The sequence below is a fragment of the Neolamprologus brichardi genome, chromosome 15 (genome assembly GCF_056152115.1).
Source record: "Neolamprologus brichardi isolate AB-2024 chromosome 15, ASM5615211v1, whole genome shotgun sequence".
Lineage (NCBI taxonomy): Eukaryota > Metazoa > Chordata > Actinopteri > Cichliformes > Cichlidae > Neolamprologus > Neolamprologus brichardi.
In genome coordinates, this window is record NC_142118.1 from 2273431 (window position 1) to 2300000 (window position 26570).

The window sequence follows — 26570 nt, forward strand, 5'->3', positions numbered from 1 at the left end:
ACTAAACGTAGATGTTTACATTTTTCATTTATTTTTATATTGCAAACATTTGCACTGTTATCAGTATTTGCACTATTTTATATTATTTTTTGACAATCTTTAAAGTCATTATTCAACACATTGTTATTGTTAAATAAATATCATCAAATAATCGAGATCTCAATTTCAGTGAAAATAATCGTGATTATCATTTTTGCCATAATTGCCCCTAGCGGTCAGTGACCACAGGAGCAGTGTCCTATCACTATCAACAACTGTGTACTCCCTGAATGTCTGGAAAGTGGTTGCAGGCTGTTGCCAGGGGAAATCAGTTGTTGTGCAAAGAGGGCGCTGCACGTTTTTGTGATTGCTTTCACAATTTGTGTTGCACTTTTCAGTTCCACTCCTTTGAAAGAAGTTTCTGAGTGTTTGCAGACAAGGACGTTTTTGGTGCAACCATTCTAACATGACATTTTTTGCAATCTCGTGCAACCTCTTGCCAACTGTGCAGGAAATATGCACTTCTCCCTAGCAACTGGTGGTTACCAGGGAGTCACTGACCTGTCTCTAGAGCTGCGTGAGTGATGCTTTAGCAATTAGTTTCACACAAGCTGCCACCAACCTCCAGGAACAATTTGCAAGCAGGAATACACATTTTTCTCTCATGACCAGTGGTTGCAGACCAGTCTGTAGGCGTGTTTGACTGGGGCTCAAAACTGTGTGTTTCATAGAGAGGATGGACACAGAGGCAGCACTAATGCCCAATAAAAGATTAAGAACAGTATTTTTTATATTTAACAGTAAATCATGCAAAGTGTAAAACGACTCTAGTTGAGTTCAAGAATAAAAATAAAGCGCTGAAAATGAGCAAAATTGGTTCCCCTTTAAATATAATTGTAATTACTGAAACTCTACTTAGAAAATATACGGTAACAGTTACAGTTAGACGCTAATCTTACAGAAGGTTTGATTGGTTAGTGGGTTAATGCAGAGCAAAGTAAAAAGGCTTCAGTTCCACCAAGAAACAAGATGGTGAAAGGAAAACGTAAACGTTGGTGAGAGGACTGAGGATTGATTTGAACTACACAGAATATCAAAGATTTATTACCATGAAAGGAGAGAAAATTGAGAGTATATTTGAGAAAAATATTGAAAATCCAACTCTGTGCGTCTCTGTTTTTTTTTTTGCAACATTGATTTCAGGACATCAAAGTGTCTTTAAAGGCAGTGAAAGCTCCAAAATGAGAGATTCTTTGAGTGTCTCACGTTTTCTAGAAGGTTAGGTTATGTAAGGGTTTTGTGCTGTTTAGTATTAGGTTGAGTGAAAGATTATTTCTTAGTTTATAATAACTTCATTGAATCCTCATAGCGTGCTTCTACAAATCAGTATTTAAGTTGTGGAGAATCCTTCATGAGTCGCACAATTTTTCACTACTTTTGTATTCTGTTCGCCAGATGTTTTTAACGTTAGTGACCCATGTAGAGGATATCATCCACGGCATTATACCCATTGTGAGCTCTAGGAGCAGTGGGAAGATGCCGTGTGGCACCTGGGGGGACCAGCTGTTGTGAAAATAAACTGAGAGTGAATCTTATTACATTTCCCTTATTAAATAAACCCAAAACCCCGATGCTGTTGCTTACCTGTTGATTGTCATTTTTGTTTATATTTTGTTTCCCCCGTGCAGTAACAGCACTCTGTGGATGTACGTCTGCTGATAGCGGTGTGCATGTGTCAATAGATCGCTCAGACCTGGAAAAGGAAGTGGCAGAACTGCGCGTTCAGCTGTGCAAAGCCTCGGTCCGTGGTGAAGTCGAAGAACTGAAGAGGGCTCTGGACTGTAAAGAGAGGGAGAGGGTCCAGCTCAGCTTACAGTTGAAGGTGTGTGCGAGTCGCAGGTGGTTCAAAAAAGAAAGACGGTGCATTTCTCGGGTCGTCTTACTCCAAAGACTAAAGAAGTCTCAGCTGGAGTTCAAATGAACACATCACAAGCATGCTTTTGATTCTGCCCATGCTGTTGTCTCCACCCCGTGCTGAGGTTATGTATGTGGGTCTGCTGCTTCTCCTCCACGGTCGCATCCCCTGCCAGCTCCATACCCCTTCATCCCTTTTATATCGTCAGATGAAGCGACATTTGGAATAGATCAGGAGTCAACAGGCAGTCGTTTATCCTTCTCAAACTGGTGCAATGTGTCACTCCCATCACTGAAACAAGATGTAAGAAGAAGAAGAAGGAGGGAAAAAAAAAGAGTATTGCAATTCCTTGCAAAGTAGGGGCGTTCAAGGCTGCAGTTGGTATCAATAAATTGTTAGTAGAAATAGCTGCACTTCAAGCATTGGCACATTTCTCTAATCTCTGATGTTTCTTTTGCTGGAAATGTGTTTAAACACCCACACTTCCCCTATTGCAGAGTAGGTGTTGAGAGAATATGCGGGTGTTTGCATGTATCACCTGGGGCGTCTCGTGCGGTTTTTATGTCTAAATCGAAATAGACGTTGGAAATGTTTCATTTTTAGTGGTAAATGAGAAAAATGAAGTATAATGAGGAGAATGGGATGGAAGATTCAATTTTTCAGTGGCTGAATTTATATACAGTCTAATAGGTCTATGACTAATCAGTGTATGACTAATTACCCCTAACTGACAGCCTCAGTCAGTATAAACGCCTAAACGGCAACAGGGTAACCTTATTTACCCTTGCTTTCCACTTCAAACGTGCAAACTTCAAAGTGATTGTGATTTTCTTGTGGATATTACGTTAATCCAGAGCAACTCTTCTTTTAGATTACTTTTCAGACCAGCGATGTAGATAATCCAATTGTACGTAGCGTGTAAACACCCTCAGCCGCCTCTGACCTCTCTCTGTCTTTGTCTTTTGTCTCTTTCTTAGCTCTGTCATGCCAACGCTTTATTCTTTATCTTTACTCTAAATATATCACCTTTTTTTCTTTGCTTCTCTCCTCCTTTTTCTTTTTTCCTACCCACCATAAACCCATTATTCCACTCTCCCTTTTTCCTGCTTCCCCCCCTCCTCCCCTCACACTAGCAATAGTCACTCACTGAAATAATCTAAAATGCAATTCTCTGCTCCACAGAGACACACACCTTGACCTTTCTTTTCTATATATACAAGGAATTATCGTCAGACCTGGCGGTGCGAGAACAACAGCAGCAGCGAATGCTGGAACAGCTGAGGGACATACAGGTAGCTTAAATAATCAACCTTTTATACTCAAGTACAATCTCATGATGTTTACTTCTTTATTCTAAGCCACAACTTTATCAGATTTTAATATTAAGATGTGAATAAACTAATCCTGTGGTAATAAGATGCTTGAGATTCTTCTTGTATGGGAACGGTTGCACACGATTTTATATTCTAAAGGATGAATATACATTTTATTCATAAATTCAGTCTTCCTTTCAGAGCCGAGGGCAAGCAGAGAGGAGAGAGACGGAGGCATTACTCCTCGAGAGCACAAGGAGCAGAGATGAATTGAAGACCAGAGCCCAAGAGGCTGTGCGCCAGTGGAGGGCAAAGTGCAGGAGACTGCAGAAGGAGCTGGAGGAGGCGAGGGCTCGGGCTCAATTTCATACTGACAAGGCCTCACAGGTTAGTTGAAGCAGATGCTTTCATAACAGTTTATTTGGACACAGCTCACAGAAGCAGCTGATCCTGTTAATGTTGACTTTCAGCGCTGAAATAAAAAGCAAGAATCTTAAAACGTCATTGATTCCAGTGAACTCATCTGCCCCGTTCTGTAAAACTACATCTTTGCTCTTTTCAAAATGGGCACTCTGCCAATTTCACACATCAAAATTGGTTTCCTTATCTCAAGCAGCACTTCGCTCTCCTGATTTGGACTCAGCCGGGGTCTAATGAAAGGTGCTAATGAGTGACATTATGGGAAATGTCAGCGTTAAGAGCTTGACCCGTATTAAGGGCCAGAAAATCTAAATATCTCAGCATCCACTTCATTGATTTTGGCTGTTTTCTTTAATCCACCCACTGTGTCAAATAACCTTACGGCTGCAGACTGCTGAATCACTTGATTGCTTCTGCAAAACAACATTTTGCATGAATCATGTGTGAATGTCCAGCCTGGGTTCATATTAACGTGTTATTTTAACTCTAAAACCATGTGAGAGGCTTTCATCTTTGCAATGAAACGTGAAAAAAGTGTTTACGTACAGAATACGTTGTACTGTGTACAAGATCGTGCCACCGGTTAGCTTTTAATGTGTATTAGCGCAAGTTAAACCAGGACTGCTAAAACCACTTTGCTCTGTTGGCTCTGGTAGCTCTTTCGGTTTATAATTGATCAAAGTGAGAGCTCTCAGGTGAACCACCAAAGGTTCACTGTGGGAAATCTAGCTGGATCTGGTGGGAAACTGCAGCATAAATTCAGCATTAGTGGCAGTTGTGTCTTAAATGCTCCACCTCCGCCCTCTGCTGCTGCTGCTGCTGCAGGCTGTGCTAGCTACCAGCCAGCTGGCAGCACTGTTAGCTTGGACCAAGCCTCTTTGTTGCTTTGTCTTAGCAGCAGAGTCTGGCTCATGCAAAACTTCTGTGACTTTGATGGTGTGTTGTGAAAAGTGAAGTGATCAATAATGTCTGTACTAAAATGCAGTTATCAGCTCCAGTAGTGACGCCTCGGGCAGCGGGGAGAAACAAAACTCTGTAGCTGTGCTGCTCAGTGAGGTCAGGATACAGGCTTCAGTTACATACATAATACTGGCAACTAATGTGGATGTTATGGGCACCACAAAACTAGTAGTTACAGCCTGTCCTGTTTTCCTGATGTTTCATGTTTGTTAGCAACTTTGTGTTTCTAGCTGTGTTGTAAAATGTGTTTATTTTGTTTAAATGTTTGTTGTAACATATTTGGGAAGTTTGTATTGCAATGAATCTGAGATAATTCTTCTAGATGGACTTTTAAACCAAATATACAGGAGTCAACAAAAAGCACAATCTGAACTCAGAACAGAACATTACAACAGGAGCATGAAGCCCTGTGAGCCAAAATCCAGCACAAACAGGAAATATTTGTCCAGTTAATGATTTGGATAATGACACAATTCCCACTGTGTGATCCATGTGTTACGAAGCCCAGACCCCAGAGGTCACTGAGCACCTGAGGAGCCTGAAAGTGTAAGGTGAACAAATGTAATCAAAAGTTGGCTAAGAACATGCTAATGGTGTGATGTCCCAAATTTCAATTGTAAATCTTCATAAGAGGCTTGATTGTGATAGATGCTGCTTGTAGACAAGTAACCAGCAGACAGTTCATTGGGTATACCTCACCTGGATCCATTTTTTGTCTTCAGACTCACCTTAATGCTTCATGGCTACACAGGGTGCTGGAAACCTTCCTCACAGATTTTAATGCATCACACAGTTCCTGCAGCTTTTTTTCAGCTGCATTTATTACGTGAATTTTCCGTCCCACCACATTCACCAGTGCTCAACTGGATTCACATGTGGCAGCTGTGGAGGCCATTTGAGTGAACTCACTGTCATGTTCCAGAACCCAGAAATTATTTGAACTTTGCGGCATCTTTGTGAGAACATCGGTACACTGTGGTCCTAAAGGCATGGACACATTCAGCAACACCACTGAGGCAGGCTGTGGAGTTTAAAGTGGAGTTGATGCTGGTCATTGTCCTCTGACTTCTGGCATCGACAAGCATTTTTGCCCAGAGAACCGCCTCTCGCTGGATATTTTCTCTTCTCTATAAACCCTTGAGATGGTTGTGCAAGAAAAATCCCAGCAGATCAGCAGTTACTCAAACTCTCAGACCACAGCTTTGCCACGTTTAAGTCCCTTAAATCACCTTTCTCCCTGACTCGGCTGTGATGACCATGTTTACGTGCCAAAATGCCCCGAGTATCTGCCATGTGATTGGCTGAGCCACTTCATTGAATGAAGTGAATTTATATAAACCTTTTATTTTTGGGCTCACTAAAGTAGCTTTGGCAAAATAATCCTTATTTACCTTTTACTGGGCCTTGATGCAGTGCTTAGTGACATCAAGGAGAAGGAGGAGTAGAAAAAACTGAATGTGAAAGGATGTTAATCGCAGTCTGACACCAGAAATTTGACCTTTTAGGGATTACAAGTACATCGTTTGAAAGTCTGGTGATATTAATATGAGCATCCACCATTGTAACAATATTTATAAGAAAGAAATCAGGAAAAGCATGAACATCAGAATCACTGCATCCCTGACTTCTCTCTTTGTTCGTGTTCATTCATCCTTCGTGTTGTCTTCGTGTCATAGAGGACGACTTTGTGTCATCGTCCAATTTAAACTTTTGAATAATGCATTTTGAATTCACCTGCCATGACCACAAATAGATTACCGTTGCTTGGTATGTTAAAGCGGTCGTGTTTCGTTAAATAATTAACGCCCGTCTATTGTTATTAGCTTAGACGTCACCCCCCATCGATTCCCGTCCCGTTCGGACTGAAGGAGTCACCTCCAAACTGGCAGTCAGCACCTCGTGCCTCGCAGACAGACAGTCGGACCGACTCCCACCTGGCACACTCGACGTGATGCGAATTAATTACAAAATCATTTTTGCCCTCTTAATGAATTAGGGGAGAGAATCAAGTGCTCAATTAAATGATTAGGCTCTGAGCTGCTGCAAAGTCTCTGCAAATTCCAGTCAAAGCCGGAGTATTAGAAGCAATCTGCCTTGAGCAGACCTGACCATTGTCCCTTATCGAGAAGCTGAGTGCAAGCGTTTTCCTATCAGTGCAGGAGCTGGTACTGCATATGTTTCCCCCCGCTCCGTCTCTCTGTCACTCTTTCTCATGCACTCATCATCATTGTCAGAGCTCTTCTTTGTACACCATCTCCCTCCTCTTCTTCATTTGTCATTCGTCATTCATCTTTTTTTCCTCTTCCTCTACCCGTCTCTTTCTCTCTGTTGCTCCCGCTCTCTCTCTCCCTCCAGGCAGCCAGGGAAAAGGAAAACTCTCAAGCCCAGCTGAAGGCGCTGAGCCAGCAGACTGAAGCAGCCCGCAGGGAGCTCGCTGAAATCCTAGGTCGCTTGGCCCAACGCGAAGAGGAGCTCCACCGCAAGGACGTGGAGCTGTCGGAGACACACCAGCGCCAGTTGTCACTGCAGCAGGAAATCCGGGAGGTGTGGGGTCCAACACCCAGATAGATTTCTCCTTCTTTATTATTTTAATTACTAGGATTTTAAAATATGCAGCAGTGTTTTCAAATGTTTAGCACTGCAGGGATTTTATTGAAAAATCTCAGTCGAGTAATCTTAGTAATTCCTTTTTAATTGCTTATTTGTTTTTTATTTTTCATGTAAAATCCAAAAATCCATATAAGATGGTGAATTAGAGTCATGAGCTGTGATAAGATCCTAACAGGACTCCCAACCCTAGGTGAGGGAGGCCTCAGCCACCCTCGAGGATGAGACTCGGCGTCAGGCCGCCGTCCGAGCAAGACTGAAAGAAGAGAACCAGAGGGTGCAAGAACAAGCTGACACCCAAGCTCGCCGTTTTCAGAGGGACCAGGACGCACACGCTGAGCTCCAGGCTGCCCTGAAGCAGATGACTGCAGCCCACGCCCAGCTCGCCCAGCGGTCGTCTGAAGAGGAGAACTGCAGGAAGGAGCTCCAAAAGAGCACATCAGAGCTTCAGGCCAAGCTGACAGCGCTACAGGAAGAACGGACTGTGCTCAGCAAGCAGCTGCAGCTCGAGAGAGAGGTGCATCAGAAGGAGCTAGGCGGCTTGAAGGCCACAATGGAGGACAGCAATGCAAAGAAGGCTCGTGAGGTGCAGGACATGCTGCAGGTCTGCTGTCAGGAGCGAGACGAAACACGGGCACAAATGAGAGAGCTGAAGGTAGCTGTGATCGTTAAGATGTTGTACAGCTAATGTGGAAATGGATAGCTTAGTACAATCACTGGTATCAGCAAGAGTGAAAAAATCCAGAGGCATTATTTACATGAGTGTCAGTTAGCTGTGTGGTAACTGTTAACAGCCCAGAAATAGTCTGACACACAATCTTCAGGCTTTTTTTGAGGATTAAGCAAAATACAAGGAATAGATTATTAACTTTGAACAAAACTATTTTTGCTCTTTTTAGTCTTTATTCTGGGCTAAGCTGCTCGCTGTAGCTATTTATTCTCCAAATCCAAGAATTCTCTCTTTTTAAATATTCCTCATCAAAGCTAAACTCTAAAAACTGCATCAAATGCTTTTATTTTGTTAAACCTTTTCAGATGTTCAAGGTGTCCCTACCCAGGCATGGATCACAGGGTGCCAAACTTTAATTGGCATTTCTACAAATCCAGTGCAGGGTAACGTACCCCAGCAGCTAAACATCTGGTATATTTCCGACCCAGTGAGACACAGACTAAATTCTCATTTAGCGTAATTTTCTTCATTGGTCGTGACCCCGTCCTCTGAGTACTGGTGAATCGAGGATAGCTGAGCTTTTAATGGTGTGTGGTGCCCTGTGGATCTGTGGGGCCATTCTACAGCTGCAAGCATGAATATTTAAAAACCAGATATCAGACCCCCTAAAGTCTCATCAAGGAACTGTTGGAGATAGGAACTTCACTTGACTCGGTCCCACTGCACCCACACCCCCCTCCCACCTTCAGTATCTCCAAAGATGAGCCCTCCCGGGTACATTGTTTCTTAAGGGGCATGGTCCTCCCTGATATGGCTGAGTTTAGCCCATTAGCTGCGCTGAATGGCATTAATATCTGACATAGCTCATTGTAATGGTGCCATTTCCAAGTGCGGTAAGGACAAGGGCGTTTGCTGGAATGTTTTTAGATATCAGCCTACAGGGGCGGCAGATGTCCCTCAGAAGCCCACCCAATATTCACATATCATAGCCAGAAGCCTGTATTACAGTTGTGACACAGTCAACTGTCAGAAACGGCTTAAAATATTCACATTTCCATGTCCTTGTCCTCTTACTCGCGATTTCTCCTCCGCTCCATCTCCCCTGCCTCGCTCCGTCTTAATCGCTCTTTCTGCTTCCCTCCACTTAGAATTTATTTGCTTTTAATGTTTTTCCTTTTCCATTTTTTCCTCTGTTTGTGTCACTCCCGGTCCTGAGTAATTGTCATTCATTCCACTTTACTGTATCCTGTGTAGTTATTACGTTATTATTATATATAGAAAGCTAAAATCTGAGGCTTGCCTTTGCAAGCTTGAGCAGGACTCAGTCATCACGGGCTGAGACAATCATTTCAGATTCTTGGAAATCCCATTTATTCGTTCTCTTGACCTGTTACTTGATGTTCTCTGGCTTTGCAGCACATAATGTCACGTTGTATTGTGCAATCAGCTTTTACTTGCAAGAACTGACTGAAGATGTTTGGATCCCCTGATAAATTTGGCACGTAAATTCTGATCCCTAAATCTGGATTCAAATCAGTGACATGAGAACTTGTATCTGTTCTGTTTACTCATAGTATTCCCAAATACTGCCACCTGTTTAATGTTGATAATTTTTGCCCCGGATAAACCGCCCGTGTTTACGATCTCGAAATATAACCTGCGTCTCATCGCATTAAAAACATCCACTCTCTTCTAGGCAGATGCAGCGTCAGACAAAGAGCTGTGTGGGGCGCTGCGCATCAAGTTGGACAGGATGAAGGATGAATGTGATAAGCTGGCAGCACAGCTGAGCACAAAAGAGGAGGCGCATGCACTTCTCCACAGAAAATACCAGCTACTCAAACAGGAAGTGGAAGACAAAGTAAGCCTGGCCTCTTCGGGCGAGCTTTTTCCAAATTCTTCGGTTAATATTACGGGCCAGTTGTTAATATGTGTGTGTCTGTGCTGATAAATGGTAAATGACCTGTATTTGTATAGCGCTTTACACATCCAGTCATCCACCCATTCACAAACACATTCACTCACTGGTGATGGCAGCTACATTATAGCCACAGCCACCCTGGGGCGCACTGACAGAGGCGAGGCTGCCGGACACTGGCGCCACCAGGCCCTCTGACCACCACCAGTAGGCATCGGGTGAAGTGTCTCGCCCAAGGACACAACGACCGAGACTGTCCAACCGGCTCGAACCGGCAACCTTCCAATTACAAGGCGAACTCCCAACTCTTGAGCCACGATCGCCCCGTTTTAATGTTACGTTTTAAGAATATCTGATATTTGTTGCATGGTAGAAACACAACACATTTGGCTATGTGCGAGCAGTCAGCGACTCCGTGACAGAAACTCGGTGCTGGACACTGACACGTTATAACCTCTGTACACCACCACAGTGGATTTTACATCAAATATGACTCAAGTGCAGACTTTCACCTTTGGTTCACAGGGTTTAACAAAATTATTGCATCAACTGTTTAGAAATGGGATTATTTTCTACATGTCGGCGCTCTCACTCTCAGCAGAGATCATCATCATCAGCACTTTTCCCCAAGAATTGGTGACATTTTATAACTTTTTTTGCAAGATTCTTCCCCAAAAAGTGGCTGCAGGGAATATCTATAGACAGTACTGTTATCTATAGACGGAGCCCTTACACCCATTGCTCTCCAGCTGTGATAATAACGCTTAACAGTATAACTCAGTGCTGCAACATTTCATTCCCCTTTTTGTGATTCTTTTTCAAATTCCCAACTGTGGGAATTCTTGCTTTAGCTCAGAGTGAGGCACACCTTCCAGCACTGAGGCTGAGTTCAGTTTGTGAGAGAGACATTGTGCTGCTTCTAACTTTCCCGCTGAGTGATTTCAATCCAGCTGTTTAACGTGTGTGTATCATTTAGTCAGATGGTAAAATCTGAGCCCATCAGGCTTCGACTTTCCACTGTTCAAAAGAAGGTGTTCAGGACAGATAATCCAAACATAAGAACAGTTCCAGGGGTTAAGTGGTGCCAAATCAGCACTATTTTAAAGAGTATCAATATGTCCTTAGTGGCTTCACAACAGCAGATGAAGTATTGAATCCCAATTCACCTCTTTGACAGGACCCTGATACGTTGCATGGGTCACAGGAACCATTTATTGATTTGAAGTCGTCTGCATGCAGAAAAAGGGCTCTTATTAATGTAACATGGGCAGTTTATTATCTCAGGGACAGGATAATGATCCATGTTCCCAGGGCAGAACTGATCACTTGGTTTCCATCCTTGAATGAATTGATTGACGGTGTCCTGGTAGAGACCCTGAAACTACTGTAGCTAAAGAAACAAGCCTCTGATGCCCACAGTTTAGTCTGAATGTGTTTATTGAGGAAAACCAGAACATCTGACAGTAATCTTGTGACAGGTGACATAAATGTCATTTATGCTACGAAAGAAGAAAAAAAAAAGGTTCTTATCAGTGTCTTTTAAACTAAAATGGCATGAATTGAAACACCAGCTAATTTGCAGCACCTCTTCTCCACTCGGCTGTCTGCCGTTCTCCACAGGTCAGGTCAGCCGAGCGGAGACGTGTTTCGGAGTCGGAACTTGTTAAGTTGGAGCAGAAGGTGTTGGAAATGGAATCGGAGCAAGAGGCAGTCCTTACATCTTTGGGCGAGGAACTAGACGCAGCCTGTCGCAGCCTGGCTAGGAACGGCGAAGACAAGCTCCAGGTATTTCCTGCCTATTACATTTTGTTTGCTGTTTGTGTTTCGAATGGTGTTGAATACTGTCAGCTTGCTTTTATACATTCACAGCACGGATCATTTTCTAAGTAACAATTTAGTCCTGCCAGTCCACGTACTCTGGAGAAACATGTATAGTCCTTCCGGTCGTTGCTGCACTAGATGCAAACTTTGATTTAAACAGTCTCTTGTTAGGCTTGCCTCTCTTGTCGGTTCATGCTGGACAGTGTGTGGCAAGAGTAGGTCCCTACAGGCTGGAGTGTTAGTGACAGTAGCAGTCTTGTTTTGTCCCACTGTTTGCTCAGTTGTTGTTAACCGTCAGAATAATAACATTGACTTGTGCTGAAGAGACGTGTTGTATTGTGATTTTGCATAAGGCTGTGTCTTCTGTTTATTTGCCAGTGGCAAGAATAACAACTATTTTGAGAACCTTGGAAAGTATTTTACAGTTGGTTACAAGTTTTACCTGATAATCTTGTGTGTGTTGTTGTTGTGCTTATATAAATGTTGCCTGTGTGTTTTACCAGAGACAGAAAGTCCAAAGGAAATACTCGTTATGACTCACATCTGTTTTATGGCCTCTGTCCTTAGTAGGGCTGCCACGATTAGTCGACTATTAAAATCGTCCACGACTGATTTAATAGTCGACGCGTCGTTTGAAGCTTTGTAAGATCACAAAAGACGCAGGAATAAGTAGTAGGATTTAAGAGTGTAATAACGGACTGAAACAGAAGATGGCAGCACTGCATGTACAAGGATGCCAGCTGCCGTTAAACCCCGAAGAAGAAGAAGCTGCGTCCCAGAATTCATAGCGCAGCCCCGCTCAGTTTCCAACAATGGCGGCAGCTAGTTAGTTTTAATATTACTCTTATTATTCTTTCTGGGTCACAAAATAAACGTTTAACATATTTTCAGGCGAGAATGTAGCTGTGTAAACCTCAAATATCTGCTCAGTTTATCAAGACACCACATATTTTCAAAAGCGCTCCGACGTTTTCGGAGACGTCTGTTAGCCACTAGCTCGATAGCTAGTCGGGGGCTAGGCTCACTAGAGCCGTGAGAACACCGGACTCCCGGCAAATCGTTTTCAAACCCACTGCTGTCTTTCGCTACTCAGGTTAAACATGATATATAAGTCACTTAGATAACTTAAAAATGTTATTGTTTGGCTTTTTTTAGTATTTTATTTGTTCCTGAGTAAATCGGTTTGGCTAAGATTAAAGTTATAGTTTTTACACAGCTGAATAAACCTCAAGCAGACAGCTGATTATCAGAAGTGTGAGATGCTCGAGAATTTACTCCGGTGTCCTGTTATATTTTAGATAGCAAGGAGTTTATTAAACTTCACCGAAACAATCTGCAAATTTCATTAAAATTTAATAAACTATCATCTTGTCTTTATTTTTAGTTAGCACAGACCTTAAACACTTAAAGCTATAAGCTAATGATAGTTATATAAGAGCAGATGCTGCTGGTGCAATAAGCTGTACCTTTTACGTCCAATCGATGATGATCTGATTAGTCGACTAATCGCAAAAATAATCGGTGACTAGTCGACTATCAAAATAATCGTTTGTGGCAGCCCTAGTCCTTATGTCCAAAAATCCATGATGAAGTTTCTACACACATGAAAAAACATGAAAATCAAGCTCAGACTTTCTTAAATGTCACAGAAAGTGCAAAAGATCAAGTTTGCATATCTTTCATGTCTTTCTACAATGTCCCATCTATTTCAGATGGAAACGTTTCTAAAGCAAATATTTAGCGTAACGTCTTTACCGCGGTGAACACAGTCTGTGACAGGTCAGGTTGACATGGCTCATTAATAACAACTACGACTGTAGTCTGAGTTTGACAAAGTAAAGGAGCTGAGAAGAGGTTCTGCACAGTGAGACAGGAAATGAAAATGGGTAGCAGTGAGTGTTGTGGCTCATTGTGTAAATGTGAGCATCTTTGAATGAAGTCTTGAGGAAAATGAATATAAAAGTGAACTGTGTCAGACTGAAGCCATCCACGTTCCATACCCCATATCTTACTTGATCTATTTATTTATCACCCACCTGTACATAACCATGCACCTATAAATCTGCTTATTGGACTGTAAAGCCTCCACACTGCCTACTGAGTGTATTCTTTAACCCCCCACCCCACCACGCACTTTGCTTAAAGCTAGTTTTCCTCTGCTGCTCCAGGCTAATGAACCCTGGCTACTCTTATCTGCTCTTATAGATTTCTCAAGCTGGTCCTGCAGTGCTGCAGTCAAACATGCGAGCCAACACCTTTCCTCCTCTGTAATCCATGATGCCGAAAGAAGTCAAACTTGTAGCGATCGGGCTAATGGGGGGGATCATTAACAGTTAAAGGGTGCATTAAGTTTCGGCTACCTTATGATACCCTCCTTCCTTCCTTGATTTTAAAAGCACTAAGAAACAAGAAGTTTGAATGTGGTGTAAAGAAAAAACAAACTTTGCTGAATACAACTTTAATTGTAAGACGAGTCAGGCGATATTTTTATGCCAAAATGACTCATATATGGCTTTTCTACTTTATTTGAGCACTGAAAGCACCTTTATGCAAAATGTCTCATTCACCTCTTCATGGTGCTTCGGACACATTAACGAACTAACAAGAATTTAGTGGACAGGTTACGGTTAAGGTCAGTGAGACCTCACAAAAGGTTTCAACTGTAAACGTTAACAGGGTGTAGCCAAAAGGTTTAAGCTCAAGGTGGGACAGATTTACACGTAAACTGGAACTTGATTGGTTGTCGTCATAGACTGTTGATGAAAGATGGATGTATCCACAGTGATGTCACGCTGTGATGAAACTCTGCAGCGTTTTGGCCGCTGCCATGTTGATTCAAAACTTGGTACTAACAGGGAGCTAAATTTAGCAAGCTTAATTAACAGCAGTTAGCAGTTAACAGCTGTTATATGAGTGCAACACCCAGGAAAAGACACCTGCTACTTCGGTCAAGTAATACAGCGGTCCCCCGGGCCACGGAGAGCCGTTTGGTACCGGGCTGCAAGAGTTGAGGCTCGGGTGTGAAATTCATGGTATTCAACGGTTTTATCGTTAACTTGGTTTCCCTGGGTCTTTTCCCGTGTGTTATGAATAAATCTTCTCTTTTTTGGTACCGGTACTGGTTTTATTCTGTTGTATTTATCCGCGACACCTTAAAGGCCGGTCCATGAAAATATTGTCGGACATAAACTGGTCTGTAGCGCAAAAACTGTTGGGGACCGCTGAAGTAACAAATACAATATTTCAGTTTCACTCACCAGGACTGCAGGAAAGAATTCCTTGGATGACACGTCATGTTTGTTGTTAGATAATTCCATTAAAACCAATTAAAAAAGGCACCAGCACCACAAACATTCCTGAGAGCTCCAGTTCAGCGACTTGAACTGGTTGAGGTGACAGATGATGGCAGACAGTGATTCATGTGGCACGCCTGTCAAAGTCAACCCAGTAACTGAGACCTGAGCTGGTATCCAAATGAATAAGTTCTACAAAAAGGAGAGAAACAGTTGTGACCTGTGTGCATAAAGGCCCCGTCTGTAAACATGTCTCTAATTGCTAGTAGGGCAGGGCGATATGACCAAAAATATTTATCACGATATACATTTGAAAATTTGCGATAACGATATAACTGACATAACTGATATAATTGACACTAGACAAAATACTTTACAACTCCACAACTTTATTAGTGCAAAAAACCCATCAATGTATTTTCACGTAAACAAGCAGCTGTTTTTTTATTTGCATTAAAGTTACATAAAAATGTAACAGTGCAAATTCCTCGCTGACAGTTTAACCAAAAGGCATTTCCAGTGGAAACCGGTCGACATATCCTCAGCATAACCATGTATAATATCCACAAAACTTAAAAAGAGGTTATACACACAATATCAATAGTAATATTATGTTGAAGCACAGTACGTATCACTCCGCGAGGTAATACGTACTGTCGGAGCCGTAATGCTCCGACAATCCATCAAGCGGTGCGGCTTCGTAGCTTAGCAAAGTCGTACTGAAACGTCTGACAGATTTTCGGCGCTGTGTACATAAAATCGTTTCGAGGTCAGTAAACACAACCAGAGTTCATACATAAGGCACACGGGATTATAAGGGGCACTGTCGATTTTCAGAGAAATCAAAGGATTGATTTTAAGTGTGCCGTATTTTCCAAACAACACGGTAATAACGACGGCCCGCTAGCATGCGCTACCAAAAATAGTGCTTTGTTGTGTATCTGACGGACGAAAGCTAAACCAGTTCCACACCACTGAAGTTGCAGCATTTTAACAAACCAGTTCGGATTCATCCGTTTCATTTAACGATCCACTTTCGCTCTACTCATTCTGCGTCGCCGCCATGTGCGTATGTAAACATTGGCAGTGCGCATGCGCGTTTTACCCATATTCTATCGCGATATTTCATTTTCCTATCGTTGCCCAAAATTACACCGGTATTACCGTGAACGGTATGATTTAGCCCAGCCCTAATTGCTAGTGTGACGTCTGTGGGATTGTCTCTGTGGCCACCAGAACTGCGTCTTTTTGGCACTTCCACATAGGCTTCATTTCTTCTTCTTCTCTTTAGTCTCATAATTTACCACAGCATGGCAACACAGTCATTTTGGTTCTTTTCCTTAAACGCTAACCTTGTGAGTCATCTCCTTTTATAATAAATCCCTGTGTGTCTTGTCTTTCAATTGTGGCTTATTTTATGCTCCCACTCTTCTGTTTTAGGCTGAGCTGCATCAAAGATCTGTGTTTAAATCCAACTCGAGACATCTGTCGTTATTTTTTTTTCTCTACCTTCCATCTTCTCTCCTCTTCTTTTCATAAACTGTTTAATGAAGAGTAATGCTGGTAATCTCTATGAAAACATCTCTCTGTGTCCTCTCCATTTGCTGTTGGTCTTAACGTCTCTGCCTTTTTGCTTCTCGAAATTCTTCCCAGCTTTTCCATCTTCACAGTGGGAGGCGCAGCAAACACACTGTAACTAAAGACGCACAGCCACACATTTATTCGCGTTGTGAAAGAGTTGTAAACCGGGTAGTCACACATTTAAATTAGCGGTGGCAGATGCTTGGAATCCGCTGCAGTGCTGCTGTGAGGAATAGTGGTGTTTCTTTCACTTCAGGCCCACAGACAGCACTTTCAACTCCCAGCCTACTTGTTCAGTTTTTCAACAGTTTCACCTCCTTTTTGTCTGCTACTCTGCCGTGTGGCCTTTGATGTTTTTGAAAAAAGTAAAGAGAGCGTGAGCGAGAAGCGCAGAGGCATGTTTTATCTTCCCACGCAGTCACATGCTCTGGTGTATGGCTGTACCCTCCCTGAGACGGGGACCTCTGCACAGCGGTGCTCTGTTGCCGTACTTTGAGCTGCCGTGGCAACAACTTGGGAGATGCGTTTTTGTTTGTATCTGGTTTTGAGTGACAGCTTGAAAACGCTGCCTGACACCTGCGTGGTGACGACGTTGCTCGCCAAGGCGCAGGACAGAAAGGGTCCAAAAACTCCTGCTGTGTGTTTTCCATGTCTGTTGATCATGTGTAAACACCTTGCCACAAGGGTGTACTTGAAAAAGGGGTTCTACTTTTGTCTACTTTGTTCATTGCTGTGTGTGAGTTCGTCCATGTGAATTCATGTTTGTTATATCTGCTGGCTTTCTTTTTTTTCCTCGGTAGGTGGCAGGAGGGGGTTTGCTTTGACGTTGTTAGCAGGGTGGGTGGGTAAGTCTCTATAAACACGCTCAAAAAGCTATTTGAAAAGGTTTGTCACGGAGAGTGGAGTGGGGTAGGGTTTTGTTTTTTGGCTTTTTTTGTTTTTACCTTTTCAAAATCCATTGGAGTGTGTTATCACTCTACCAGTCATGAAACGTCTAAAGAAATGTTTTTGTGCCATCAGAAGGCACAGGAGGGCTTTTCTGTTTTGGATGAAAGGAAAACCCCAGTTTTCCAAAACGTGGTACTGCAGCTTTCATGACCGTTGGAGCCTAAAAAAGCTTGTGATCATAATCTAAAACTATAGTTCCTGTTTTAAATGAATGGACACTTATTGACAGAATGCATTTCCCTATTTTCACTGTCTGTGTCTGTGTGGGGCTGTTAGTAATTAATATGGTCATCTCAAGCACCGAGCTCGGGCTATAAGCACAGAAGCCCCACCCCCTTGCTGTGAGACCCTCTGTTTGTATGGGCCAGCCAATCAGAGGACAGAGAGGACAGCCATTTTTTTCCGGGGAAACAAACAACAAGCACTCTGGGAGGCAGCTCATTCTATAGACAGTGCTTATTTTTAAGGGAATATTATTGTATTATGTGTATATTCATTTTGTTTTCTTCTGTTTTTAAAATGCTTTTACTACTAAGACGTCTGTGAGTCTGCAGTAATAAGGTAGCAATGGCAGCTGTTGAGAAATGATGATTCAAACATTATGCAGGAGTAAAAGGTATTCATTCGACATGATTAACTTTAACTTGTTCTAATATCATCCTATAGTATATTTGGCTACAAAGTTTTATTAGGATTCATTCAAAACGTTTTGAGCGATTGTGTTTATAAACAGATGACGGGCACACAAATGCTACCAGAAGGTAAAAATGCATGTAAAGCTACTCTTAGTGCAGGCTAAAGGCTGCAGCTGGTGCAGGGATTATAATACAATTTAGTGAGTGATTGTCTTTGGATGAATTGTGGAACGTACAGACTTTGAAATGTAGAAATTAAAAATAACAGTTGTTTTGTTGTTTTATTTTTTTGTTGCTATTTGTTTCCAAGGAAACAAAGGAATTGTAATTCCTTAAAAACAACAACAACAACAACAACAACTTAACACTATCTTTGAAGAAAGTAGCAGCAGCGCAATATTGATGAAACACAAGTGATAAATGTTGGCCAATACTGATGCCGAGCTGGTAATACCTTAATGGACTGTGTTAACCTCAGTGAGCTCTTCATCTATTTGGCTTTTTTAAGCTTTACTTTGATGGCTTTTATAACCTGCAGCATCAGACTCTGTTTTATGTTGTATTTAATGATAAATAGCAAAGGATGAAAGGCTAACCAGAGATGTCGAACATTGTAAACACGCCAGTGTTTATAACCGTACTAGAATACTGATGTTATCTTTTATCTTCAAGCACCACTGTGCTTAAGTACTAACCTTGTTTTTGCTCCTGATTAACCATCAGCAGAGACAGGAGAGACAAATCCTCCATTAACAGCCAAATAAGAAAAAGCAAAGTTGAATTTGGCGTGAACCTAAAGCGGCCACGAGGTTAAGAATTGTGTCACATGACCACATCATCTTTTGGTTCTCTGTCATGAGTGTGTTCTTCCTTTATGCGAGCTTACTCGCCATGCTAACAACACCAGTAGCTAACAAAAAAAAAAAAAAAGGGGAGGGGGGGTATGCATTGTGAAAGATATCGCTGTGTTTGAAATGCAACCCCGGTGGCTATTAAAGACATATCGATCATATTCTATACATAGAAATGCAGAAACTTAAATGTGGCTCAGCACGGCCAAATCTAATTAGCATGCACATGAATTCACCACCTCATGTGTAACAAAGAGATAAAGAAGCATGAGAGGGATTATTAATCTTTGCTGACAACTCCACATGTGCAGCTGGCACATTTCAGCAGCTGCATAGCACTTGGCAGAGGTGTGCTCTCAACTGAGTGTCGTCTAGTTCTGTGACTGTGTTTATCTGTGTCTATCTTTTTGCCTTAAGAGTGTGTGTGTGTGTGTGTGTGTGTGTGTGTGTGTGTGTGTGTGTGTGTGTGTGTGTGTGTGTGTGTGTCAGCAGTCATTAGGACTTGGCAGGCAGTCAGTTTGTATTGCTGATGCTGACAAGCTTGTCTGGGAAAGATTGGAACATACTCCCTGAGCTCGTTTTTATGACACGCACTAACTGTGTGTGTGTGTGTGTGTGTGTGTGTGTGTGTGTGTGTGTGTTGTGTCATAAGCTGTTTAACATGCGCACGCCAATTTAAGTTGGCAGAGGCCCCTCTTCACTAAAGTTAAGAGTTTTGACAGGAGGCTGTTCGATCTGGTTCCTGTCCTCTTGTTTGTCCATCTGCATTTTGATTCACTTGCTGCCTGTCTAACTTAACTTCGCCTTGTCCTACAGCATATACACGTAACAGCAACAGGAAAGCTTGCTTTTGTATTTATTTGCTTGTTTTTGTAATTTTCTAACAGGCAATTTCTCAGAGACCTGAACTGGTGAAGGACTCGCACCGCTGGCTGGCTGAGACGAAGGTTTGATTCAGCTTTTGTCCCTGGAGAAAACCATTCTTACACACAAATAATACAGTCAAGACATAGTGAAGATTTTTGTTTTAACAAGGGATTATATATAATATTAACATAAGGGTTTGCCAGAGTTGGCTTAAAACTCATTTGCATCTGCAGTTCTTCGCCAGGTTACATGGAGAAGATCACAAACGTAAATCACAAAACAAACAAAGCGTCCGCCACACCTATGAGAAAATAGACATCAGTGTTCATATTCTGTGAGTTTTTAAAGCTGGTGTTAGAGCTGCAGTTCTTAATGAAAAAGAAAGCAGAGTGATGAAAACGTACAGCGCAGTCTTAAGTTGAAGATAACCTTGTAGATTTGACAGATTCTGCTGCGCGAAAGTTTAAAAAATGAGGCGGTGGAGGAGCTGCCAGACCGTTTAAGATCTTTAATACCAAACACATCTCGGAAAGTGATTTCATATTTTTCAGACTCATTAAATGACGCCTCGCCAGACTTTTTTGTCCGTTTTTTTTTTTATAAAGAGACTCCTGTGCTTTAGTGACCGTTTCCTCAGTTTGTCCCCAACATGCTAAACAACATGAAATATGGGCAAGATGGCAGCCGTGAAAGTGTGAGCAGCACGCAGTGAGAGGCAGCCTCTAGTTATCTGGCTTTTCCTCATTTGACAGAAACGTGTGCATTTTCTTAATAAGTTGTTAAGAGTTCTGAACAGTTAATAAACAACGGTTGAGTAGTTAAAACCTCAATTACCAAAACTGCACGAAGTCTTTCATGTCTGGATAAAACTGCTTTAAGCGATGCCAAAAATGTCTTCGTGCCAGGAAAGCCCTCCACCATAGATGTGGAGATATATTTGTGCAAACATTTACTGTGGTAAAAACTTCTCAGACAACTACGATGCTTCACTGTTGAACTATTTTGCTGTGCACCGATGTGTGCTTAGAGTCTGCAATAAATGTCAGTGTCATTCGAATGTCAATGAAAGTCAGATAAGAGTTGAGTTTTACCAGGTTCCCCAACGATAGCTGTAAATTAAACTTCTCACAGACATGCAGCCATATCTTGTTATCATCGGTGCTTTTATATCAGTTATATAAGCGTTTCCACGATGTTCTCGCGGGCCTCGTGCGACAGAGGAGATGCTCGCTGTCGTCCTCGGCCCTTTTAGTTGCCACCTGCCTTTCTCCGAGACAAATAAATCCCCGTTTATTGTTGTAAACTTTCAAAAGAAATGTGTAATTAAGGCTGCGGCTGTGATGCATGATATCGTGTTAAAATGTGTTTGCACAATTTGTAGTGTTTATCACTGTAATGTATCTCCTGTCAGAAATTCTCTCAGAGTAATGTGCATTTACAAGAGTAAAACGCTGGAGAACAAGGGAGGTAATTAGCTCCCTTGTTAAGAGTTTTTATGGTAGTATAATGTAGGTATGATTTACAGGCTTACAGTGCACAGTTGGAATAACAATTGAACCAGTCATTTGGCTCTGCTGTTGTAGGAAACAGTAAATTTACACTGCTGTGCTCATTTTGTGTGGTTTGGTTTTTTTTCTGACGTGACTTTACAACCTGGGTCTGGATTCATCTAAAAGACAAAATGATAAAAATAATAATGTTGAGATTTGAGCTGAATTATCAGCAGAGCTGTAAACTGGCAGCTTAGACAGGATGGAGGAAAACGCCTTTGAAAGTAATGAAAAATTAAGTTTTTATGAAATGATTTGGCTGCACAGGGAAAATAAGGATCAGGAAGATTTGTCCTCTTTGCATTGATCGGCGTGCAGGATTCTACATTAGAAAACCCAGAAAATCGCTTTTCATGTTCCAACCTGTGTATTAAATGTAGTGTGTCATGGTGGGGCCTGAGGCTTGCTGGCCTGATCCCCTCCACAGTTTCCAGCCTAACTACAACAATGTTTGTCTTTATTAAACCAACCAGACCAAGCTGCGCTGGCTGTGTGAGGAGGTGCGTGAGCGCGACACTAGAGAACAGCGCCTGAGGAGGCAACATCAGCAGACCAGGGATCAGTTGAAGGCCCTCAGGCAAAGCCGCGACTCAGAGCAGAGAGCTCTCCTGCAGCGCCTGGACCAACAGGAGAAGCTGATGCACTCGCTCAGCACTGAAAAGAAAGGTAGGATCTAATTGGAGAAACGCCTTCATGTTGATTTCACTCACACTCGGGATGCCCCTGCACAGCATCGGGCAACACAAATCACAGTCGTTCGGCCTGTAAAGGCAGCTAGCAGCTGTTAGAGAGCACAGGATGAGAAGTCCTTTAGTTCTCCATGCTCTCAGCATTCACGAGGGTGAGAAGTTGTACTTATCATAGCCAGCTCTCCATGAAAGCCTCCTCTCTCTCTCTAATGGTTGCTTTTGATTAACACAGCTGTCAGACTCCAATCTCCCGTTTTCATCCTCTCACATTTACATGTAATCACACCATCATTAAGAAAGTAATTCAGCGCAGGCGTGTGACAGAAGTGTTTTTGTTACTCACTGTTTGTTGTGTTTAGCTGTAATGGATGCTGGTGAAAACGACTGTGTGTGTGCCTGAATCATTGTTTTTTGTTTGTTACGATGGGTCTGACTGTTTGCAGTTGCAGATGTTTGAGAAAGAATCTTAATGGTTTGTGAACTTTGAGCCTCGCGTGGAAAGATGACTTGTTTTTTGACTGAATTTCTCCTAATGAGCTGTAACTGGCAGAGGAAGAGAAGCTTGTTTTCAGCGCTTCGTCTGAACAATACGGGGAAATGAACCTAATTTGTGTTCCATTATCAGAGATCTAAACACACAGGGGGACTGAAGACAGCTGGATAACTCGGTATGGTCAAGGAGATGGAAACAGAGTTAGCTATCTGTTTACATTTTTCTTTTCTTTCGAGTAAAGTGATTGGACAATTCAGTTAATGATACACGCAAGATCACTTCGATCACCTTTGGAATCGGCTCCTCCTGCCTCTGGATCAGCAGTTTGAGTCTGCACTGCAGTGATGTGGTCTCTTTAGTAGTTAGAGCTAAGAGTAATCTTTTGTCACAGCAGCAGTATCTGAGTATTGAAGGTGTGGATTTTATCACCTCTGCTATAAACTCTTCTTCTCAGCAACGGCTGTAATTACACGGTGCATTTTGCAACTACATCCTCAACCATGCATTATGGTAAATACTAATTAATGAATATTCTCAAAGGGGGAGCTGTATTCTCGTGAGCTCTGAGAGCTGCTTGTTTTTATCTCAACACATTAGCCATTATTGCCAGCACTCAGCGGAGACATTGTGTGGTGTACAGGATTTGTGTCAGATTGCGGTTGCGGTTTGTGTATTTTTCCTAAGACCTTTCATCACTTGTGCAGTGCTCCCTGTTGGCCCTTTCCCTTAAAAACAGGTCTGCAGTGTATGTGTGGAAACAGCTGTTCTAGTATTACAGATCCTCCTGCAGCTGAGAGGGGCTGGACGTGTCGGTCAGCGGAGACACTGAGCTGTGAAAACGTAGTGTCACAGTTACATGTTTCAGATCATCAAACCAGTTTTTAGATTAGTAAAGAGAACTCGAGTAAATACGATGATTTTGACCGCATGGCATTAAAAACTGTGTAATTCTGTTAAATTAAAACCACAGACTCTCATATTTCATGGCTTTTCCTAAAATGGGCTTATTGGTAAAGTACTGAAATTTGGGGTGTGTGGGGGTAAAAAAAATATGAACACTTATACTTAGAACAACCAAAGACGCTGCTGTGAAATTACAGATTACCTAACATCACAATGGTTCACACACATTTTTTAAACTTTAAGGCTTCCAAAATTAGCTGGATGTGATTCATAAATATGTAACTACAGTGGCTAAATATAAAGTAAATAAATAAATCCAGATCAGAGCAGCTGATCGAGGTGACGAGGTCGCGCGGTGTGGTCGCAGGTTTGGTGATCAGAGGCAGACGTGAACTAGATGATAAATACATTTTTTCTCTCTTACACTTTTACAGTAATTAATAAAAAATATGTTTCTTACATTTTTGTGGCTAACTGTGAGGTCAGATTTAAAAAGGAGGCAATCAGCTGTTCAGTCTTTGTCACAGTGTTTATTGTAGCTCAGCTACAAACGTGTAGCTGCGCTACATCCAGAATAAACTTAACTCTTCATAATGTTCTTTTTCTGTAATACTTCAATTATTTGCTAGTTATTCTGTATCACTTATTATCACTTATTAGTTAATTGTTTTGTCCTGTTTAACTTTATAATCTGTAATGAAATTATCAAAATCATTTATAAAACTAATGAAAACCCTCAAAATGTTATTTTAATACTTGTTTTGTTGAATCTTACATTTAATTTCAATCTTAAATTTCAACAATTAGAAGGAAATTAGTAACTGAAATGATTTATTTGCCATTTCTAGTGCTGTGGTTGGATGGAGTCAAAATTAGCCCTCCTGGTGCTTCTTATGAGTTAGGGTATAATGGCAGTTCTAGTGTCCGGGGAAGCTATTCAGACCAAGCTGGACCTGTGTGAAAATGTAATTGCCCCATAAACATAATAACTGGTTAACTCGCGATAAGTGGCAATGAGTCTTTGAGATCACTGTGGAGGAATTTAGTCCACTCTCCTTAGCAGAATAGTTTGAATTCAGCCACATTGGAGGGTTTCCCAGAATGAACGGCATCTCCATCAGAATGAAGTCCAGACTTTGACTAGTGCGCTCCACTCGTGGATTATTGTCCTGCTGAATAATCCAATCAATCTTTAGGGCATTAAAACTACCTGGATTTTCTGATGGAGAGCAGAATTCATGTTTCCATCGATTACAGCAAATCATCCAGATACTGAAGCTGCAAAGCAGCCCCAGACCATTTCATTTCATTTCATTTCATTTCATTTATTTATTTATTTCACACTTGGTACAACAATTCAAACCAACCACACTTTCTATCAAAAAGCACTACAACCATGTGTGAAAAGGAGCCTGCCCCCTATCTACAATCCAATTTATATTACAAGTGGGCACCAAAAATCAGGGAACAAACTAACATTAACATTTATCTCCGGTCCTAACCCAAACCAAACAACAAATTTACAATCAGAATATACCGCTCCACATAGTAACAAGGAGAAAAATAAAATGAAAATAAATAAAACAAAAAAGTTATAATGGATCCTTTTTCAGTGAACTCCAATTTCATTCACATTCTTCATATTGAGTTATTGTTTTAAGCATGTAACACTTTTTAAAACAATGTAAATTTATACAATTCTTTAAATTATCATGAAGTGAGTTCCACAGTCGTATACCCCTAACAGTTGGACTCATTAATCTTTGTGTAGTCCTAGCTAGCTGACGCTTAAAATAAAATTTCCTTCTGCTATCTTCTCCCCCTGAACACAATAAAAATACTCTTTGTAATGTTGAGACAACGCCGGTCTCTGCGATTCTTTTGGTCCTGGTAGAGATCACTCTGAGATGTTTCCCTGTTTTACACACTCCTTTTATTACCCATTATTCTTACAGATGCATCTGGAGATCAGCACACTGCATTCCTATGCAGTCCTATGCTAAAGGCTGATCTAAAGAACTCCACACAACAGTTACAGTTATAACTTCTGGTCTCCTCCCCCCTACAGTAAACACCCCCACAATGTAAATACACTAGTACAGTGGCCAAGGGTGCTGACACCCTGACCGCCATCTCCTTTTATGGTAGTGCCCATTTGCCCTTTGTCTGCTCCTCACCCTCAGAAACTCTGTCTACTGTCCTGGGGGTGGGGGTTGATTGTCCTCCTGCCCTGTACCTCAGTTCTTTGTTCCCATCCCAGGCCTTTTTTTCTATTTTGTATTCTTACACTCATTAACCACAATAGTATAATGTTGCAAGCCATCACAAACTATATTCTCTTTAACTCTGATGTATATTAAGGAATCTATTCTCAACAGTAACTTAAAGGGCAAAATATTATTTTTAGCCTTAAACATAATTAATAGTGTCCCTAATTTCACTAAATCTCCTAATTTTAATAATTTTGATTTTATAAATAATTTATTTGTATGTTCTCTATATTTAACGTTATGAATCATTCGTATCACTTTCTTCTGTAATAAGTTTAGAGGTTTTATAGTATTCTCACATATGTATTCCCCCAGACTTCAATACAGTAACTAAAATATGAGAAAAACAATGAAAAATATAAAATGCACATTGTTTTATAGTCTAATAAATCTCTTACATTTCCCAAAATATAAATGTTTTTAACCATCTTCTTTCTAATATACTCAACATGTGATTTCCACGTCAAATTTTCATCTACTATTACACCCAAAAAACGAAATTCAGTAACTCTATCGATCAATTCTCCATCAATGGACATAATGACTTCTTCCTCCTTTACACGACTGCCAAATATCATGAATTTATTTTTTGTCAGATTCAAAGATAATTTATTTACATCAAACCATATTTTTAATCTTAACATCTCAGAAATCATAATTTCAACCAAATCTTTCAAATTCTCTCCAGAGCAATAAAAAGTTGTGTCATCTGCAAATAAAATAAAATTTAACCTTTTTGATACATCACAGATATCATTAATATATAAATTAAAAAGTTTAGGTCCCAAAATTTTGTAATGTTGTATAGAGCGCTTTGAGTACTCCGGGAGAGTAGAAAAGCGCTATATAAGAATCAGTCCATTTACCATTTACCAAAATAGAACCTT

The 26570-nt window shown here is 41.4% G+C and overlaps 1 protein-coding gene across 12 annotated transcripts in view; it reads left to right on the top strand.

Moving 5' to 3' along the window:
* Nucleotides 1-26570, top strand: part of cep128 (centrosomal protein 128) — a 52347-nt gene that overhangs the window by 14039 nt on the left and 11738 nt on the right. For 6 of the 12 annotated variants that reach the window (XR_015720686.1, XR_015720687.1, XM_087852022.1 and 3 more), the window contains exons 11-19: nt 1668-1861; nt 3115-3186; nt 3397-3594; nt 6943-7131; nt 7388-7849; nt 9561-9725; nt 11403-11567; nt 19799-19858; nt 21802-21994. Coding sequence is in view for 10 of the 12 variants with exons in the window: in XM_087852022.1 (XP_087708148.1) it covers nt 1668-1861; nt 3115-3186; nt 3397-3594; nt 6943-7131; nt 7388-7849; nt 9561-9725; nt 11403-11567; nt 19799-19858; nt 21802-21994 (1698 nt within the window). In the remaining 2 variants the exon portion in view is untranslated. The remainder of the gene's footprint in view (nt 1-1667; nt 1862-3114; nt 3187-3396; nt 3595-6942; nt 7132-7387; nt 7850-9560; nt 9726-11402; nt 11568-19798; nt 19859-21801; nt 21995-26570) is intronic. The other 6 variants (XM_087852027.1, XM_087852030.1, XM_087852031.1 and 3 more) reach the window with 3 other exon arrangements.